Source organism: Schistocerca americana, chromosome 3 (assembly GCF_021461395.2).
Source record: "Schistocerca americana isolate TAMUIC-IGC-003095 chromosome 3, iqSchAmer2.1, whole genome shotgun sequence".
Classification (NCBI taxonomy): Eukaryota; Metazoa; Arthropoda; class Insecta; order Orthoptera; family Acrididae; genus Schistocerca; species Schistocerca americana.
In genome coordinates, this window is record NC_060121.1 from 883,046,197 (window position 1) to 883,067,364 (window position 21,168).

Below are 21,168 nucleotides of genomic sequence, written 5' to 3' on the forward strand. Positions count from 1 at the left end.
AGTAGACATGTCTTTGAATCTGTCGTAATTTATTTCTGATGTCTTTCGATAGTAACACTTGGTGTTCTTAGCAGCAAATACATTATATGTGGCTACATGTTTCAGTAAATTTCACTGGATTCAGTTTGCTGAGACAAAGTACAAATTTATTAGCAACTGTTTGTACTTAGTCAGGTCAATAATTACCAACTCTGTCTTAATTTTGAATACAAAGTGTTTCAGGAGTAGCAGTAAATACTTTAGGAGATGTTAGTATAGATGAACAGCAATAAAAATGCCATATAACGTGTCCAATTTTTATTGAGTACAGAGATACAACCAAGTTCAATGCATTTTCATTTCACATGTTGGTACACCGGTTGCTATGGTGTATTTATCAAATATCAGCAGTAGAGTGTTGATGTTCATGCTGTGAAGTTGTGCTTTAGTTTATATTAAAGTTTTCATTGTCATTTGTTGGCCAAGTGTACTGCACTGCAGTGTGTAAACATACCACACCAATTTACAGATGTCAAGTATGCCGATGCGGTATTTGTGTAAGGGTTTTTTTAATGGAAATGCTGCTAATGCTTGTAGAGAATTCAGTATACGAATTCCTAAACACAGACTACCAGATTCAAGAGTGTTTACTTGTGTGTTCAATATACTGTGTGACACTGGTACAGTGCCCAGCAATCATGTTGCATCTGAATGTGTAAATGAACAGACTGTGGATGATGTAGAAGGTATTATTCAGTCAGTAGAACATAGTCCTTCAAGAAGCACATGTAGAGTTTCTGCACGTATTGGTGTTCCAAATACAAGAGTATGACAAACATTACATATGCATGGGTTCCATCCATATCATTTACAGCTCATTCAGCACCTTTGAGCAGGAGATGAAGGTAAACACTTGGAATTTTGTCATTGGGTACTTGAAAATTTCCAGGTAATCCCATTTTTACTCTTCACTGATGAAGCCATTTTCACGCGCGACAGCATCAGTAACACCCTTAATTCACATCAGTGTTCTGAAGAAAACCCACATGCCATTGTTTGATAAACAATCAGTTGACTGGGCCTCTTGTGTTACCGCATCATCTTTCAGGATCCCATTAGCTACACTTTCTTGAAAATGAGCTGCCGATATTATTGGAAGAGGTTCCTTTGGCTACAAGAATGCATATGTTCATCCAGTATAATGGGGCTCCTATAGTTTGTAATCATCAGGTGATGTACCGTCTAAACCTAACATTCCCCAGAAGATGGATTGGTAGATATGGGCATGTTTCTTGGCCACCGATGTCCCTGGACCTTACTTCTTTGGATTTTTGCCTGTGGAGATGGTTGAAAGGAGAAGTCTACAAAGGAAAAGTAACCACAAGAGTTCATTTGATTGTTCAGATTAGAGTAGTGTAGTCCTCATAAAAGAGTGCAAAGACAACCTCAGAACAGCTACACGTGGTGTTCTCAAGAGAAGTCAAAAGTGCATTGATGTGGGCATTGGAATTTTTGAAAATCAACTGTGAACATCCGATTTGTCTTTGCTTTAAGTTTGTTTGGGTTACGGAATAGAAGCTGTATCTCTGTACTCAATAACAACTGCACACACATTATATGGCTTTTTTTTATTGCAATTCATCTATGCTGCCACTACCTAAAATATTTACCATTTCTACTGAAACACGCTGTATATTTGTAGGATATTCTGGTCATTTTGAAGAGGTGGTATCAAATACTAAATGTTTGTTCAGATTTTTATTTGGCAGCAGACTTATTTATCTATTCAGCATAAGTAAATTGCTGTTTTTATGCCTCTGTAGACAGAAAAAACATATATAACCTATTGGAATAGCATCCAAAACTGCAAAATACCTTTTATTAACACCGTTGTAAAACAGTGTTTATTAATGTCATAAAGTTTCATCTCTGAATACTTCCAATGTTGTAAATCACTTGTACTTAATAATTGTGACATTATTTACACATGCTAACTTTGTTTAAACAATGCTTGTGCGTTTGAAAAAAAAAAATCACATGAAATCTTATCTGTCCAGAGGATTATGCCTCTCATTCAGTAGATGATGATTATAGATCATTTTTAAGAAGAAACCTGTGTAGTTTACCTTTTATATGACTATGGTGGCTGCATTCTCTTCCCATTGTTTTACTAAACCAAGGGTCCCAGTGGCACAAAAAATCACTGATTTCTGGAACTCACTGTTACTATAGTTCTTGCAGTAAATGCTGAACTGTCTCTTATTTTTGAAAATATGTTTCTTTATCTGCAGAAGAACATGTAAAACCATCTATAAAATCTAGAAATAAAAGCAGCATTTTAAACTAAATGTGAAAAATAAATATGCCTTAGAACTGAAGGAATGAAAAGGGGGTGAGGGAGGTTATAGTTTTGACATGTGGAAATGAAATGAAATAAAATAAGAATTTGACAAGGAGCAGTTTATTAGGACAGAAAGTTACTGCAGCTGAATGTGGACATAATTTCCAGGTAACAGTGAAATAACCCTTGCCGCAAACCTGAGATTAAACAAGATTATCTCTATAAAAATTGGCCATAATTTTTTGCACCAGGACATTATCTTTCACTTATGAAGAATTATTACCAAAAATTACAGAGCAAATAAATTTCAAAAACTACAAGTACAAAATCTGTCAATGACAAATGCGTACAGAGAAACCACAGTTTGCTACATAACTGCAGATTAAAATAAATGTGCTCACAATTATAAATACCAAAATACAAACTGCAGTCACAAGCCACTGTGTGTGGCCTCTCTCTCAGTGTGAAATAATATCTCTCGAGGCACTTTCCTAAAAACTGATTATTTCAGCAATTTATCTTAAACCAGTACAAAATGCATCTGCTTGCTCCAAAATGACATGTACAAAAATATTACAGAAAGCATGCAACAGGATCTCTGTGCCAGTATTTCTTATTTCTATAATACTTATGCTCACTAACTTCAGTCCACTATGCACTTATTACATTACATTTCAACAAGGTACAAAAGACAGAAAAATGTGACAATATCTGATAGACACACTTCTTTAAGTGTTGTAACTTGTAACAGCCGAGACAGAATTAAAATATCCTCAAGGAAGTAAGTTTCCAAGTACTTAGTACCATTACGAGATTAAGTAATGCTCGGCAAAAGATTTCTGAACAGTAAATGTCTCTGTTATTAACAATGAAAACTTAAAAATAATAAAATGAAGCTCTCAGAGGCATAAACTGCAAAAAAATATTAGCTGGAAATTACTGTTTCGAGAAAGATAATTATAAATAAGGTTCTCACAGTAATTTCCCAATTTATAAATTATGCAATCTTTCTGTGAAACATTTTGCAGTTACTATGTCCAGTATTAATTAGGTAGCTTAAAAAGAATGTGGATCTCACAGATAATCTATTCAAATATCTGCAGACAAAATAAAACAGTAATAAGAAAAATTACAAGTCACATTTCATACTGGACGTAAGAGATCAAGAAATATTGCCACCACTGCGTATACTGTACTTCACTATAACTAACACATTCTTGTGCTAAATACTGGTCAGTTCCAGAGGCTGTATCTTTAAAACTGTAAATACAGAGTAATGACCCATCAAAATTTGGATCATCAAGAGGAACAATGAGAAGTACTTTAATTTTCATCTTCTTATGTTGTTTTATTTTTTCCTTTTGCTGCCACACAATCAGGAAACAAACATTCTGATGGAGGTCAGCAATTCACTTTCCTGAGAGTAAGTCCTCTGCACCTCACAGATGTCCGATGTCCACACACCGCTGACAACTATCCTATTTTACTCTTATGATACATTTCATGTTTTGTAAATAAAAAACTTATGTACAACAGAGACAACAAAAATGCCAATATCTGATTCAAGCTGCCACATCAAAATACTGAAAAAGACAAAAAAACGTATAAAATACATGACATACAAATATCCATACAACACTTAGCTGAAATGCAATATGAGCATCAGTAATTTTATTTTTTAAAATCACCGATTCGTCACTAAATCACAGTTTTCTGGAGTTCGGCTTGAACTTGCAAAGTCACTTAATTGTAAATATGCAAGGGACAACATGTCCAAGCCGATACTATCTTTACATTAGAACTTTCACATGTGAAGATTACTTACAGAATCACTCACAGCTACAGACACCTGCTGCAGAGTGACTAAAGAATTGCTATGGGTGTATTTCTTTTTTTTTTTTTAAATGATCACTATATTCAACAGCTAATGCCCATACAAGAACTCTTGGGCTTTATTGATTGGGACCAACAGGTATAAATAAATACCCAGGGTACCACTTGTCCAAATCAGTTGGTAACAATACCTGTAATATAAATAAATTATTTTGTCATGAGTATGCACCAGCAAGGACACACTTCATAACAAGTTCAACGTTCCAAACTTATTTCCCACTCGCAAAACAACTGCCGATCTGCACGCACAGACTATTTGCGTCGACTAGCTTTCTCCGCCATCTTCTCGGCTTTGCGCTGCAGGCGCTCCCTCTCCTTGCGCTCTTTCTCCTGCTGCCTGCGCTCCTTCTCCACCTGAACCCGCAGCTCCTTCAGTTTCCGCTTCAGGCGGTTCTTGTCCTCTCCGTTCACACCAAGCTGCTTGAAGTCCCTCGATTCCAGCTGCAGCAGCGTGGCACCTCCCACTTGCATCTCGAGGAACTTTGGAATGTGCTGCTCCAGGCTGAGAGCCAGCAGCCACTGGCAGACCTATTTGCAAAAACAAAGGCACACCATCACATTTATGTTACTGAAGATGTATGATATTAGCAATGTCTTTTCTAGGATGAGTGCTCTCATCTTCAGAGGCTTCAAGCAATCTTGACTGCCATGTGGCAATGTATGGTATGTCTATGAATTCAATAATTTTCTTCTTGCTCGAATTCGTAGTCCTCATTAGCTGCTCAAATGAAAGCCACTGTTCCACAAAAGTTATATTTCTGTACTATATTTTATTTTCTACTATTTGTCAGTGACCATTTTCAAGCCCTGCTAGAGAACATATCAAAGAAGCTTTTAAAACACTGTCACATGATAATTTAAAGATTATAATACATGAAAAACTAAGGGTGGGAGGAAACAATGTAAAGTACCACAGGACAAAATGATTAGAAGCTACTCACATGTACATACAATAAGACACAATAGGTTAATAGGGTGTCAAAACAATCCGTGTGTACATCCTCTCTCAATCAGTCCCTGTTAGATATAATGCAGGTTAATACTTACATAAGTTTAGTACAAACTGCTCTACAGCAAACAACCCCAATTATTAATGCACTGTCAACAACCAAACAAATCAAACACAAGCTCAGAATGGGTGTGGGTGGATCTGGAAATACAAAGGAACCATCCCGCCATTCACCCTATGTAAGCCTCAATCTCGATGGTCGGCCACCAAATTCAGCTGTTCTTGTTATAAGAGAGTTCGGTTTCCAAAATTTGCACCATACCGCTCAGTTCAGGTTGTCAGGCAATCTCGTTACGAAGCACACTAAGAGTGTGAAAACTTCATTATGGATTTTGAATAAAATAATTTTGGGTATTAGGTTGTCATTGTAAAACACTAAAGCAACTGAATTGTCACTGTTGTGGCCACTTCTGAATGGTTAACTGCTGGAAGAGTACAGAAGAAACTCTTCCTGATGCTCACCTACCTAACGTGAGAGGTGTCAGTGACCACACAGGTGATGTTCTGCATCACAGAGGAATTAAACCCGTACTACAGAGTGGCAGCAAGATTCGATTTTTGTCAAGGCCCACAAAAAATGCCACAGATGCTCTCCACACTGCAGGCATCTACAAACTTTGACAAGAATGTGGCAATATCTGTCAGTGCAACCGTCTGAGCCATTAGTACTTTGTGTCAGAGCACAAACATTACGTACGACTGGGACAGAATGACAGGTCATCCGCCACTGAACACAACAAGGAATATGGCCATTTTATCAATTGTCAAGAAACTCATGTGCCTGCTCAGTAGCTGTGGATGCAGCAGTGGTAAGTAAGAGAGGCTATCAAAACAATTAAACATCTTAACAGCACTCACAGGGAGAATAGCTTCAAGTTACCAATTGCCTGGAAGCCAGCAATTGTAGTCTGGCGGACTGCTTGTGATCGCCAGCTGATAGCGCCACTTTACCTGGTTTTAACAGCATAAACAGTCGCCGCAAGTGAACTACCATGCAGCTTCAGTGCTTCGCTACAGGAAAACACTATCCCTGGATGTAAGATGCTGATTTTCTGTTGTCTACTAATCACCTACAAAGTGTTGCCTTCCAGTCACCTACCAGAGTAGTACACACAATAATCTTCCACACAGCCACCTTCCTCCGTAGTAACCTCTTTTCAAATGGTCCAATGACATCCCAGATATGCGACACTGATTGCCACCAGGTAAACAAAGTAGATGGTATGTAGAGAAAGACATTCACCTGTAACCAGCAGTTAACTGCCCTGTTGAGGACCCTGCAAAGTCAGTCAAAACAGCAGCTATTTAGTTGTTTTAGTGTTTTATAATGATTTGGCCTAATACCCAAAATTATTTTATTCAAAATGACACTGTTCATGAAAGCCTTCAAACTGATATTCATAATGGATTAGTCTAAATAGATCATGCTGAAGTCTTTCGTAGCAGTGCATCCATCCTTCATCTGACACAGTGCATGGACTAAGTGGAGGGATAGGTATGATTGGTGTTTGTTTAACATCCCATTAAAAGTGAGGTCATTAGAGAGCTGGATCACAAGCTCTAATTGGACAAGCACAGAGTATAGCAAAGGAAATCACAGTCCTTTGCAAAGGGCTAATTCAGGTTATGTGCACTAACTGATTTAGAGGAGACCATGAGTAACCTTAATCTTTGTGGCCAATGGGATTTAAAATTCACTCCTCTCAGATGCAAGTTCAATGTTCAGTTCTCACTTGGTGATTAGGAGGAAGGAATTTACTTCTGCAGAATGCAAACAGTTACCATTACCTTGGCATGGTCTGACAAACTGACAGTTAACTAATGAACTATCGAAATATAACATTGCAGCTGAATCAGTAAGTTATGAAATCATTGGACTGGCAACACTCAGATTGCCAGCAAAGTGGTTCACCAATTCAGCTGCCTGAAGCCAATCAGAATTGATAAAAAAAATTTAGTCCACAAATTGGAAGTCCATGTACCTTGTTCTTTGAATAACTGTTACTTCTTTATTTGAGATTACTGAAGCTCTTACTTTTAAAATCTACAGCAAGTAGTTCAATTTTAAATGTATGCAAGCAATATTTCCCAGATATAATTTAAATTGAAGCCTACAGTGCTCAGTCATGCAGATCCTTTAGATTCTTTCAAGCACGTACAAAGATAACGAAGGGCTTTTACTGTTTCCAGAAAATCAAGTTTCTGCTTCTTTCTGTGACCACTACAGGTCTTGAGTTACAGTGTTATTTTGCAGGCTGCTTCTCAGTTGGCAAGTGGACTCTTATGTGAGAGGGAAGTGATATTATGTCTCATGTAAATTTAATTTGTTACTTCTGGAAATTTATTGTAAAATTACACAGCAATAATTATCATTAGGTTGGATTAATGTGCAATTTGGGGGCAGTATTGTAATTCCTGATACATACTTGTTCCTTTGACCACTCTGTAACAGGAGCGCTCTGCCAGAAGTGTGAAGATTTCTTCTCAGAAGAAAATGACGAACCCATATCTTGTGGGTGAGGCGGTGTCCAAGCTTCAACATCTGCAAATTAGCAAGAAAACATGCACACAGCATAAGACCACAACTTTCTCTTGTTGGACCTGAGTATTCTAAAATAATAAGTATACATGCAAAAGTTCTTGTAGTAACTGACAGCTCTGAACAGAATTAAAATTATTATGGTAGACCATAATTTGCACGAGTGGGGAGGAGGGGGGGAGGGGGGATGATTTCTACAACCTCCCCAATGTATGATGAAACTTCATCTTGCTTGCTACCAAACCCAGTCCAACTATGAACTTCCCAATTTCATCCCACCACTGCAAAGTAATCTTCCCAGAGTTCCTTTCTTCACTCACCAAATCAATATACATGAGTCCATCAGCTGAGTTATTTGAATTCAATTATAAAAGTTGTGGAAGCTGTATGCTTCACATTTTTAGTAAACATAGTGACTACCTATTTACTGAGCAGTAGTGGAAATTCATTTCAAGTATTCAGGAGTCTGCAAGAGAATTTCATAAATTTCAAAATTTAATGTGGAATAATAATGTAGAATGGAGGAGTCAATTTTCACCACCTCCCCACCCCCGAATTTATTCTAGATGTCAGTGGCTAAGGCAATGGGAAGGGACCTTTTTTCTTCCACATACTACATTTATGAACAAAACTAACATCACTCTCAGTTACAGCACACCGATATCAATCAGTAATAATAGTGGAAGTATAAATTTCAAGTAACACTGAGTTCTAATTCCAAAATCGTGCCTGCACACTCAGAACTTTTTATACATAATAGCTACATCTCCTCTCCTAAAGCCATTTCTGCCTTTAATTTTTACTGTACCGTATCTTTTACTTGCGATCTTTATTTATTCCAAAAATCTTATTTGGTTTTTTTCTGCTTACGGTACATCTCTATTTACGATCATTCTCCACACACTAAATTCTATGTGCAATTATTGTATCTGATACAGTCAGCATATAAAATTAACTACCTTGATGTATTATTCTCTCTCTGAGGAATAATTGTATTAATGTTGCCCACTGGAGATCAATTTTTAACTAGTTCAGAAAATGAACCCAGTGCGAAAATTCAGTGTGCTCAATAACAATAAACTTTTATCAACTGAATTATGTCTAGAGTTGATCTAAATTAGCAGAAGACACTCTCGGTAATACTGCTAAATCAGCTATTGTGGTCTGACCACAAATATTAATCATACATTGTAGACAAACAGCATTTATTATAGAAGGTTTTCTGTAGTACAGATGGAGGAAAAACATTTGGAATAAATTTCTCAAATTTCTTCAAGAAACCTCTCCGTAGTCAAAAAACATAGAAAATTGATTGCCAAGTGCAGCTAGTGCTATGTAAGTGAAGTATCAAGAGTTCGAGTTTGGAATCCTTTGAGTCACAACAGAGCCGTGAGCTATTTATCATGTCATACCAGCTGAGCGAGGCCCCACTGCTGAGCTATCAGCTGTTTGTAGTGTGGCCTAGGCCTCAGTTGCAATCGGAAGGAAGGCAACAAGGGGGTTTGTTTTTTCTTGACACACTGTGAAGTGATGATGATGAGAGATGTGTCTGAGTTTACAAACACTAAGTTTTGAAAAAGTGATTATGATACTTATTTGAATATCACTGCCACTTCCAGTGTTGAAATGGTCACTGTGAATGATAGTTCCTTTTTTTGTGAGTTGTACAGTAAAACCAAATGAAAGAAGCAGCCATTTACACAAAGGAGCCCTGCTGAAAAGCATTCAGTACAATATTATTAGTACACATTTACCACGAGCTATTGTGACTAAGTGCTCGCATGCCAAAAGCAGAACCCCACAGATGAACTATTCTAACATAAAACCAGAGCCATTTTCCACCATAGCTACCAGTATGGTATATTAATGTGTTGCGTAACAATAAGACTGAACATCACACAATAATACAATATGGGTTACAACTTAATGCAATTAATGCAAACAAGAAGACGAATAAAAGAAGATACATCGGTAAATATTTGGTGCCCAACGTGGGTCACCAAATATATGCCAATGCCTCTTCTTTTAGTCGTCTTCTTCTTTGTTGTTATTTGTCCCGGCTTTTTGAGATCTCTTGATGAAGAAACACGATATAATAAGTTCTGTAGTGATAACAATGAAGTTATGCAACAGTTGGTGATTTAACTTCTTAAACTGCTGCTTAGCAAATATTGTATGTGATTTACAGGACAGCTTGATTACACACTGGCATGTAACGTATTTTAAATTGAGCGCGCCAGTTTCAGTTTTGCCATAATGGGCTAAACGACTCTCTTGTAATAACGTGATCTCACGTGAAGTCTAACTGGAACTGGATTTGTCTCCATCCGAGTCAAAATCATAAAAATAAAATTCACCGCACAGGTCAACAAACCGTACACACACACTTTTGCATTCTAAGTGACAACTCATCTCAGAGTAAAAGCTGCACATAAATTCACACTTTTTTCATGCATCCAAAAATCAAAACACCTTTATATTAAACAGATAAATTATGACATACAGCTACTAATTAAACATTCCTGATTCTGAGTAAACTTCAAGAACTTTTATTTCATAATCAATAAAATTTATCACCTGTGACAAACTATTAGTTTGCTAAAACGGATTGAGATTACAGTAAACTCATGTCTGGACGATGATGTCATGAATCGATACTTGCTTAGAATGAACGAAATACCTGCACTGAAAAATACTGTCTGTTGAGTGATTTACTGACTTCTACGACAAATTAGGTATCCCTTGAATTGCTACACCGTCCCACATCACCAGCATGTGCAAAGTCAAGAGAAACACAGTCACTCGTGAGCGAGCGGTCTAACGTAATGATGTCCCTATGTTTTTGAAACAGGAACAATGGAGTTTGATCAAGATTGAATGTGCCAGAGGTCGTACAGCACGACAGTCTTCAAGAGGCGTTTGGCATGTTGGTTAAAAGTCTCCAATGAAGGTTGGCAAACTGGGGCAGAAAAGCATTGGGCAGGTCATCATAGCATCTATGAAGAAGTAGTGCATGCTGTTGCCACTTTAGTAGGCAATGATCGATGCCACATGGATTCTTGAGCTAGCCCATGAAAACGGATTAGCACATACGAATGTGCTTTGCATTCTGAAGAAACACCTGGGCATGCGAAAAATTGCATCCCGTTGGGTTCCACAGGACTTGACGGAAATGGATGCATTACGACACTGCTCAGACGCACTTGGAGCGTTATGAGTGCTTTCTTACGCTGTTTCATAACACTGGATGAGACATGGGCCACATTGTAAGAGCCAAAACTGAAATGCCAATCCAACAAATAGCGTCATCATGGATCTCAGCGAAAGTCTAAAGTGCATCAGAGCCCAGTATGGTGAAAGTTATGGTGATTCTCGTGTACGACTGCGATCGTGTTATCCTAACACATTACGTTCCTCCATGGCAGGCCGTCAATGCGCAGTATTCCTGTTCATTTTTGGAGCATCACCTGTGACCAGCTTTGCGAAAGAAGCGATGACACTTTCTGTGCAACCCCACCCATCATTTTGCACGACAATGCGCGGGCGCATACAGCACAAGCTGTGACTGCTCTGTTCGGTCGATGGGACTGGGAAGTACTGTATCATCCACCATACTCCCCAGATTAAAGTCCTTGTGACTGACTTGATTCCAAAGATGAAGGAACCACTTCATGGCATTCGCTGCAGAACTGTTCCAGAGATTCGACAGGCAGTAACCGCCCCATTCTTACCATCAATACAACAGGCTCTGCTAACAGTATACCACGCCTTCCACATTGCTGGCAATGGATTCTACACAACACTGGAGACTACTTTGAAGGACAGTAATGGATGCAGACATGTAACACTTTTGTTTCAGTTGTGAATAAATAGTTGCCACTATTCAAGTTCCAACCATCGTAAATGTGAAATTCCTGTTGAGCTCCTGACCAATGAACACAGAGCTGTCGAGTTCAAGTTTGCTTGGTTTTATGAGACAAATACCTGTGGCATTATGAGACAAATGCGTATGGCATTTCAATATAAGCAATACAAAGTCATGAAAACATACACAAAGAGACAGGTGCCTGTAAAAAGTATTTCTTTCTACAACTGCCCTAAAGAAGGATTGATCATCTCCGCAACAAGTATAGTGCAAAACAAGCATGTAGCCCCTTGCTGTCTCATTTTTAAATATCTGTACACTAAACTCAAATGATGTTTACAAATGAAAGACCAATAAAAAGAAATAAGAATATTTCTCCAGGGACTTTTATCATCAAAAATACTGTAAAGAGACTGGTAACAGCCACATAGCCCATTTCATTAGAGAGAATGAAGTTATTTCTTACAGGTAAAGGAAGAGCAGTACCATTTCAGCAGCAGTAGGAGGAGGAACAATAACGCTGCAGAGAACGAAGAGACTTCATATCTGCCCTAGCACACACGTTACCCAGTGTTCAACAATGTGTGCTACTAGCAAGGATGGGTGGGTAAAATGAACTGCAGTACTTCAATGCTACAAAACGTTTTGTGCTGGAATTCTGGGACACCATCTGCATATTAAGTTAGATTTCCTTTATTTTACATGTAATAATCTCATTTTCATTAAATGCTGATAGGTAAATGCTGTTTGTACTGAATGGGACGTACTGGTGAAATTTCAACCTTGTCATATATAAAAAAAAATTACTGAGCGCTGAAAATTGTTTCATAACATATCTTGGCATGCTGAATTCAGTGGCAAATTCAATTTGCTAAACAAATTTTTCATCACTTTTGAATTTTTGAGTTTTGAATTTTTTTTTTTATGTCCATACATGGAGTTTTTGGTTACCACGGAATGTGTTCACAAAAATGTTTTCAGTCAAAAATGTTTTAAGATTGATGGAGGAGTAGCATTTTTTTTATTGTGATCATTTTGACTTTTTGAAAAAAGTTGAAATACAGTCGCTTTACTATTACTAGATAAATGTGAACAGTGCAGAAAGTTAACTGAAACATTGATTTTATACGAGTAGGTCTGTTTATATGCATAATCTGTACATACATATGTAGTTGTGTATGTGTCTAATCTATATGTGCATCTGAAATCAACATAAATAAATATGGTTAACTATGACTTATGTTTCATTTTGCAATTTCCAAACGTGCAGACTGACGTTCGCAGCAGACTCTATTGTTATAAAGGTTTCTGATCCATGATGTGTGGCGATGGGATGCGAGGTTCTTAGTGTGAGCAGGTGAGGAACATTTGCAGACAGTCCAGTTACTTTACATAACTTTATTCATACAACGACACATACATACACACTAGCAGTCAACGTCTCTGCAGTGTTCGAACTCTAACGTGACGCGAGAGGCTGGCGATTGATGACAGCATGACAACTGGCAGCCAGGAAAGACCCATTTTTATTCTGTGTGACCAGCTATACCCACAGCCAATGACACAACCATGCAGACACAGCAGGGACGAGAAAGTACTTTCCATGTTCAAGGGTGAATGTTCGTGTACATTACTTTGTGGTTCCTTTAATGTTCTTTGATATGATGAAGCACCACTAACTACCACTATAAAACATGCCTCAATGTAAGAAACACTCAGTAAACTGTAGTGAGACAGTGAAGAGGAGATGGGAAAATGCGAAAATCAAAGAATACTGAAGTGCAAGTGACAATAGTGAAAGTGTCGACAAAAATGAAATTAGGAATAGCACTGAAAAACACAATGTTGCTATTGCTAGGGATTTTTTTTAAAAAAAAAAAAAGCACTGAAGGATAGACAAATGAATCTGAGTGTATTCTGAAACTTCCTGACAGAGTGCTCACCAGCACTTGCCCGCAAAAGGCAAAGGTCCCGAGTTCGAGTCTCGGTCGGGCACACAGTTTTAATCTGCCAGGAAGTTTCATATCAGCGCACACTCCGCTGCAGAGTGAAAATCTCATTCTGAGTGTATTCTATTTGAATTTTCAGTGTTATCATCATTATTACAAAAAAAACTAACTGCACTGATTTTGACTGAAGTACCTCGAATTTTGAGTCATATCCCACATGCTGGGGTTTTCACATAGAATCACACTAAAACATTCTGACTGCAAATTCAGTGGAAATGAATTTTTCAAATCAAATATTTATACATAGAGATGATGCTTCAAACAAAATACAAGCTGAGCTCCTTTTGATGTAAACGCGTCTATGCTTGGCATATGTATATGCTAGGAGAGGCTATTTGAGCATTCAAGAATTTGTGATGATTACGAATATGCGATCTTTTTCCTGAGATATGAGGATGGTCTGAAAAGTTCTCAGAACGGAATAGAAAAAAGTGCTTACATCACTGAAACTTTTTTATTTTTCAATATAGTCTCTTTGTAGATTAATGCACTTGGTCCAAAGATGTTCCAATACCTTGATCCCATCTCTAAAACGAGTTTCCTCCAGGCCTGCAAAATAGTTGTCAATCCCGGCTATCAATTCTTCGTTTGAAGTGAATCTTCATCCACCAGGAAAAATTTTCAGTTTTGGGAGAGATGAAAGTCTGATGATGCCATATCAGGTGAATAAGGCAGGTGTGGCAACAATTCATACCCTAGTTCATGTAATTTTGCCATGGTGATGGCACATGTGTGCAGGTGCACATTGTCTTGGTGGAAGATGACCTCCTTCCTTGCTAAAACTGGCCTTTTTTTCGTGTATCTTTTGGTGAAATTTGTCCAGGAGGATAGTTCTCCAGTAATTGCTTGCCCAGTGGGAAGATAATCTACAAACAGAATCCCCTTCAAATCCCAGAACACTGATGCCATAACCTTTCCCACCAAAAGAATTGCCTTTGCTTTCTTTAGTGGCAGAGAATCAGCATGTTTCCTCTGCTGTGACTGTTGTTTTGTCTCTGGGGTATAGTAGTGCATCCAAGTTCCAACTGTGGTCACAAACCAGTGCAAAAAATCTTGTTCATTTCTCCTAAAATGGGCCAAACATTGTTCCGATATGTCTATTCTCATGCGCTTTTGATCCAGCATCAAGAGTCATGGCACTCATATTGCAGATAATTTTTTCATTTCTAATTCTTCACTTAAAATGTGATATATCCTTTCAGATGACATCTGGAAAGCGTGAGCAATTTCACGCACTTTCAATCGGTGATCCTCCATGACCATTTTGTGCACTTTTGAATGATTTCTGGAGTAGTGATACATCTTGGCTGACCACTGCACGGATCATCATTTAAGCTCTTCCGACCAAATTTAAATTCATGGCAACAGTTGAATATGAAGGAGCAGAGCCCCCAGTGTATTCTGGAAATCGGCATGAATGTCCTTTGCTTTCATACCTTTCTTTACAAAGTACTTATTCACTACTTGAATCTCTATTTTTTCCATCTTCGCAAATCACTACACAGGAACAACAACAGAGCCATGTTACCACCACAGCTCTCTTCCAAGAGCACTGATGTGGCACATGTTTACAGGCAACAGTCCAATGAATATCACGTGAACAACTCGTTGCGCTAGTGCTGATCTCTTGTGGTGATTCCAAGAACTTTTCAAACCACCCTCGTAGTTTTCAAGAACATGTGCGAGGGGTACAAACTGCTGATGATAAAGCTATGAAACTAATTTTTTATGAATGTTGGCTAATAGTAAGAGCAGTACATATAACTGGTCAAAACTGAATAGTGATTTTGAGCTTGTTGAAAGTGGCTATAGTAAAGATTCAAAACTGGATTTCTGAGAATAAGCTTATTCATAACGATCTTGAGAAAAATGTAAAATTGGTTTCTGATAATGAGCTTTCTGATGATAATATTGGGAACAATGATACAATAATGCAACACTCAGATGATAAAACAAATTTAGGTGAGAGTTGCGATGGTTCATGGCCAACTAGAGGTTTCTGATGAAAAGTTGGTTTTTCAAAACTCTAACTAATTAAAAATTATCTTGGGTTGCTTATTACTCACACAAGAGACACTAATTTAGCCATTTTGTCAATCAAAAATAGTGTAGCTAAGGCTTTCAACTTTGATGAAAAATTTGAAGATTTGTAACAGAAAAAGTTAGAAGGAAGAGAGTCTATGCTACATGTTGAAGTCACCTATCACCAAGAACATCCTTTATTATTTGTTGTGCTTCATTAAATGTCAGTTAAACTATATAGTTAGTTTTAATTACTTATTCCCATTCTTAAAAACTGTTCACAAAACACTTAATGTTACATTTTGCTTACTTAAACACTTGTACCAAACAACTGCCCCCCCCCCCCCCCCAGTACAATTATTTGATGTTTCTTGGGGTTAATTGGAGTGGGCAGGTGACAAATTAAAACAGCGCACTGGGTGCCAATCAACCTAGCTATGCCACTGCTCACAGATCCTACTTTTGTGTCTTGAAGAATGGTACTGATCAAGCAGGCTACCAACTCTGATATTCCTGTTTTACAGATAAACTCCCACCAGCGACGATGTTATGACCTACATCCATAAGAAGTTGAAGCACTGACATGACAAACTGCCCATGTCACAGGCTACATATCGCCACCTGTTCTACTCGATGATCAAGTTCTGTCAACAGAAACAGTTCCCAATTTTCACCCAAGATGAGAATTTATCTGCAGGTTAAACAAATTCAAGGTGGCTTTGAGATGGTGAGGAAATTACCTGAAGTTGCAGGTTTGCTCGGACTGGGCTCCACTGCAGGTGATACGCTGCCAGAGGAGGAGAGAGAGGACGGGGACGGGGGCTCACCCTCACGGAGCGGCGAGACTTGCTGCTGCTGCTGCTGCTGCTGCTGCTGCCACAGCACGCCGGGCGATGGTGCCAGGCTCTGGCTTTGGCTGCCCATCACCTTCTTCACTGTAGACCGAAAGCACATATTGAAGTAGGACAAATTTATCACACCTGGGAATGAAAAGTGAATGAATGTAGCAAAATCGATGTGTATGAAGAGATAAAGATGAAAAGCAAGTATGTTAAGGAAAGCAGCAATATATCTGCACAAGATTAGATCAGACTAGATGTACTTTTGTTCCCAATAGATCCAAAATGAAGAGATCCTACAGGATGTAGAACATGTCAGAAAAACAATAATACACAATACATACTCAGAAAGAAAAACAAATATGCCAATTTCCCCAGATGAAATGGTCCTCATGGATGTGGAATGAGTTTCATAAACTCTATTTTTTGTTATTTAAAAGGTAATGAATAGCTTTTGTCAAGACACATAAATGTTCCGTACACTGAGGTGAATATGATAATTCTCAACTAGAAAAACCTTTTTACAACACTTATTCACAATGATTGCATTACTGCAGTGAATTTATACAGAAATCAGAAAGTACAAATACTTCCATTAGTTGATATTATTGGCATAACATGCACATCAGTTGGTTCTGCTAAGAAATTCATCACTGAAGGAGGAGCAGTTGGCACTTGAGCTGAACTTCATTAGTAGACTTTTTATGGTTGTTGGAAATTTACTGAAACTGTGTGTTCCTTAATAATGGAAACGCCTCTGGATCAAAGTAAGTGCTAAATTTTTGACAATACAATGCAATTGGGTAGATAAAAAAATTACCAATTGGCAGCAGGAGAACACACACATAAAAAAAGGTCAAACAATGGAAAATTAAGGATGGAATGTAACAATATTATGACAAGGAAAGTTGCTAATCACCATATACCGGAGATGCTGGGTTGCAAATAGTCAAAACAAGAAGACTTTCACAATTAAAGCTTTCGGCTATTAAGGCCGTAATCAATATAATCAATGCTAGACACACACACACGCACACACACACACACACACACACACACACACACACACACACACACACACACACAAACTGCAGTCTCAGGCAACTGAAATCACACTGCCAGCAGTATATAAAAAAGTTTTAACATATACAAGTTTCTGCTTCTTTTGGCAGAAGGGCTGAAGGGGAAAGAAGAGGGGTGAAAGAAAAGGACTAGAGAGATGTAGGAAAAGTGGTAGAGTTTGGAAAAGTCACCGAAACCCCAGGTCAGGGGAGACTTCCTGGATGGAATGAGAAGGAAAGACTAAATCTTTGGGAAGATTATTCTTATTTCTGGGAAAGGAGAGGAGCAGATAAGGGGAAAAGATCAGTACGTGTGTTGGCAGAGACTGGTGCACAATGTTAATTGGGAGGTGACAGAAGAGGGGTGGAAACTGTTGGTTGGAGGATGTGGGGACAATAGGTTATCATATGTTGAAGCCAGAATAACTTCGGGAGCAGAGAATGTGTTGCAAGGGTAATTCCTATATGCACAGTTCAGGAAAGATGGTAGTGGAGGGGAGGATCCAGATGGCAAGGGTTGTACAGTAGCCACTGAAATAAAGCATGTACCACCACAGCATGGCCCACTCTGCTCTTGGTCACAGTTTGGCAGTGGCCATTTATCATTATGGAGAGCTGGTTGGTAATCACACCAATATAAAAAGTTGTGCAGTGGTTGCAACACACTTTCACAGATGCTACTTTCACAGATTGCCTGGCATCTGATGGAGTAGGGTAAGTTGGTGACAGGACTGGAATAGGAAGTGCTGTGTGGGTGGACTGGGCACGTCTTGCACATGGGTCTTCCACAGGAATATAATCCCTGTGAAAAGGGGTTGAGACTGGGAGTGGCACAGGGATGGTCGAGGATGCTGCAGAGTTTGGGTGGGCGACAGAGTACTGTAGGGAGTGTAGGAAGGATCTTGGGTAGGATGTCCCTCATTTCAGTGCTCGATGACAGGTAGTCAAAGACCTGACGAAGGATGTGATTCAGTTGTCGCAGTCCAGGGTAGTATGGGATGATTATGAGGTGCCCCATTGTAACTGATACTTTGGGGGAGGGGGGGGGGGGGGTGGAACAAAAGCAGAGTGAACCATCCTGTGGCACAATATGCAGCTGACCATAACATGCTTGATTTCAATGGCTTCTACACAACCTTGGCCATCCAGATCCTCCGCTCCACCAGTAGCTTTTCTGAACTGTGCACATGGGAGTTATCCTTACAATAAAACACAACTCAACATGTCATCTTTACAATAAGCAGCACACTCTTCTTTTCCTAATACTGTTGATACTGGTGACTTTTGTCATATCCACAATACTGTATCAACATTGGGACATATAACTGATGAGATTGTATCTGTCCTGGCTGAGACACCATGACCGACTTCAATTTAACTCTTCTGTCAGGACAGAGCAGCTGCTGTTAGTTCAGTTATTATGAAAGCACATCACTATTAATCAGTTGTTGCAGAGATATTATGTCAAGTACACACACACACACACACACACACACACACACACACACACACACACACACACAGAGAGAGAGAGAGAGAGAGAGAGAGAGAGAGAGAGAGAGAGATTCAACGTACATAGATGGTGCATAACTAGTGTCACTCTGTCATGTGGACATAAAAGTAGTCAGATTAATTTAATTAAACTAAAACTGAAGTATACAATTTTCCAAAATGCTCAAAACTGCACTTTTGTGGCAGTTAATGAAAAAGGAATGAAAACTGTGAAATTAGATTAAGACTGCCACGATTTATCCTATGTTTTTATCATTTTCTTCATATTGTGGCTCTAAGTGTTCTTGGCTATAGCAACGACTGTGGTTGTTATGGCTCTGCAACATTACAAAACAGAATTGGCGCAAAATTGCCAACTAATTTTCCACTGGGTAGTTCTTTTGTTTGATTAAAACTCTGTCCAACTGGTCCTTTAGATGGATATAAATTTCAATCCCTTCCATCACATCCATGGCTTCACTTTTCTGTATTTTATGCAAGAACTGTAGTGATGTTTTAATAGTGTTTGTTTTGTGGTTGGAGGCTTTTAAGTTTACTCTTAAGTGTGCGAACAAAGGTGGAGGGGTTACTCTCACTTATTGTGTGAGTTGTTTAAACCAGGTGCAGACCTTTTTGTTTGTCAAATATAAAACTTCTGGCAATCTTTACAGTTAATTTTGTATTGTCATATTGTGCGGAATGTTACAATATCTGTGGTGTATGTCTCAATAGCCACTGTAGACTGATAATGTTCCTTTAACTAGTTTTTACTTTTGTGCTCTTGAAACAAGTTATTTTGCTGGAAATAATACCTAAATAAGGAAATATGAGAACTTTGTTTTTCTTTAATTCGCACATGTCTATGATTAAAGTTATTTCATCTATGGAATTGGGGCTCTTGTGTGTCCACCAAGTCTATAGGAAAAACCATTATTTATACCTATGTTCTGGATGATATTTTATTCTTGTTCAATCTTTTTCTTGGTACAGTGACCAGTCTTTGTATCATGGCGTGACAACATGTAAGTTTGACAAGCTTAGTCATAGATAATATCGTCTGTTGTAGTGGGTTTATGAAAGAAATGTAACTTTGACATTTTGTTTGAAATTTTTAAATCCGAAAAGTTGATTGTTTTGTTTTTCTCTTTTTCTTTACAGCATTTAGTTTTGATGTAAGCTACTGAACTGAGATTGCATGACATTAATCTTATCTGTTGTGCCATCGAATAAGATTAGAATATCATCAAGATACCTATGATAATAAAGCAAACAATCTAAATTCCAGGTAGGAATATCAACAATTTAAGTCTAGTCCCTGCACACTCCACGAGACAGCATTCGTCTCTCCCCCATCCTTACACTATTATTGCTTCCACATTCCCTTCCCCACCCCTCCAGATTACTGCCTGCATCCCACGTGATGTTGCATTCCAGCCCAAGATGCTGTAAAATGTTAATGAAAATATCAGCTAATGTACCTGCAAGGCATGAACCCATTGCTATCCCATCCTCTTGGAGATAAATTTTGAAATTAGAAGTATTTGCATGCAGCGATCGATTGTTGTGTATTCTACTATTTAACAGACTTCAGCCCGACTGATTTTCTCATGTTTGAAAACGTTAATTGATGATTTCAATAGAGTCTATTTCTGAAATATTCGAGATTTCGAGTGATAAGAATTTTCAATTACCTGGAATCCTTATATTTTTAATTTTGTCGAGGATATCCAAAGAACTTTTTATTTTGTCTTTGTTCTCATAATATTCCAGAGTATCTTTTCTTGGTGCACTCTTGGACAATGTGCTCCACAGTCTGCTCTGCTCCTTCACAGTCACATTCAGAGCTATTGACGACACCCCATCTGTGCAGGGTACCCCTCCTTCTGGCATCGCCTGTTCAGATCCTGTATAGGCAGCACAAAATCTTTTTCGGTAGTTCAGATGGTGATGTTGGTATAATGGGATCTTTGTAGGTGTTGCAATGGAAACCTTTTACTGATCCTTCCGTGTTCCCTCCAGCACAAAGAGTTGATGCTGCAACAGGGCATCATTTTCCCACTCGGATCTTTGAGACAACATGTAGGAGCGTGGAGCATTATGCAGTCTAGTACAGATTCTGA

General features: G+C 38.4%; 1 protein-coding gene across 1 annotated transcript in view; it reads right to left on the reverse strand.

Annotated features, from left to right (window-relative positions):
• Positions 1 to 2,424: 2,424 nt before the first annotated feature.
• The window catches only part of LOC124606464, a 183,695-nt gene continuing 164,951 nt past the window's right edge, over positions 2,425 to 21,168 (reverse strand). Inside the window, exons 25-27 of the mRNA XM_047138446.1 lie at positions 16,398 to 16,592; positions 7,649 to 7,764; positions 2,425 to 4,741 (exon numbers count right to left, since the gene is read on the reverse strand). Coding sequence (XP_046994402.1) covers positions 4,466 to 4,741; positions 7,649 to 7,764; positions 16,398 to 16,592 — 587 coding nt within the window. The 3' untranslated portion in view covers positions 2,425 to 4,465. The remainder of the gene's footprint in view (positions 4,742 to 7,648; positions 7,765 to 16,397; positions 16,593 to 21,168) is intronic.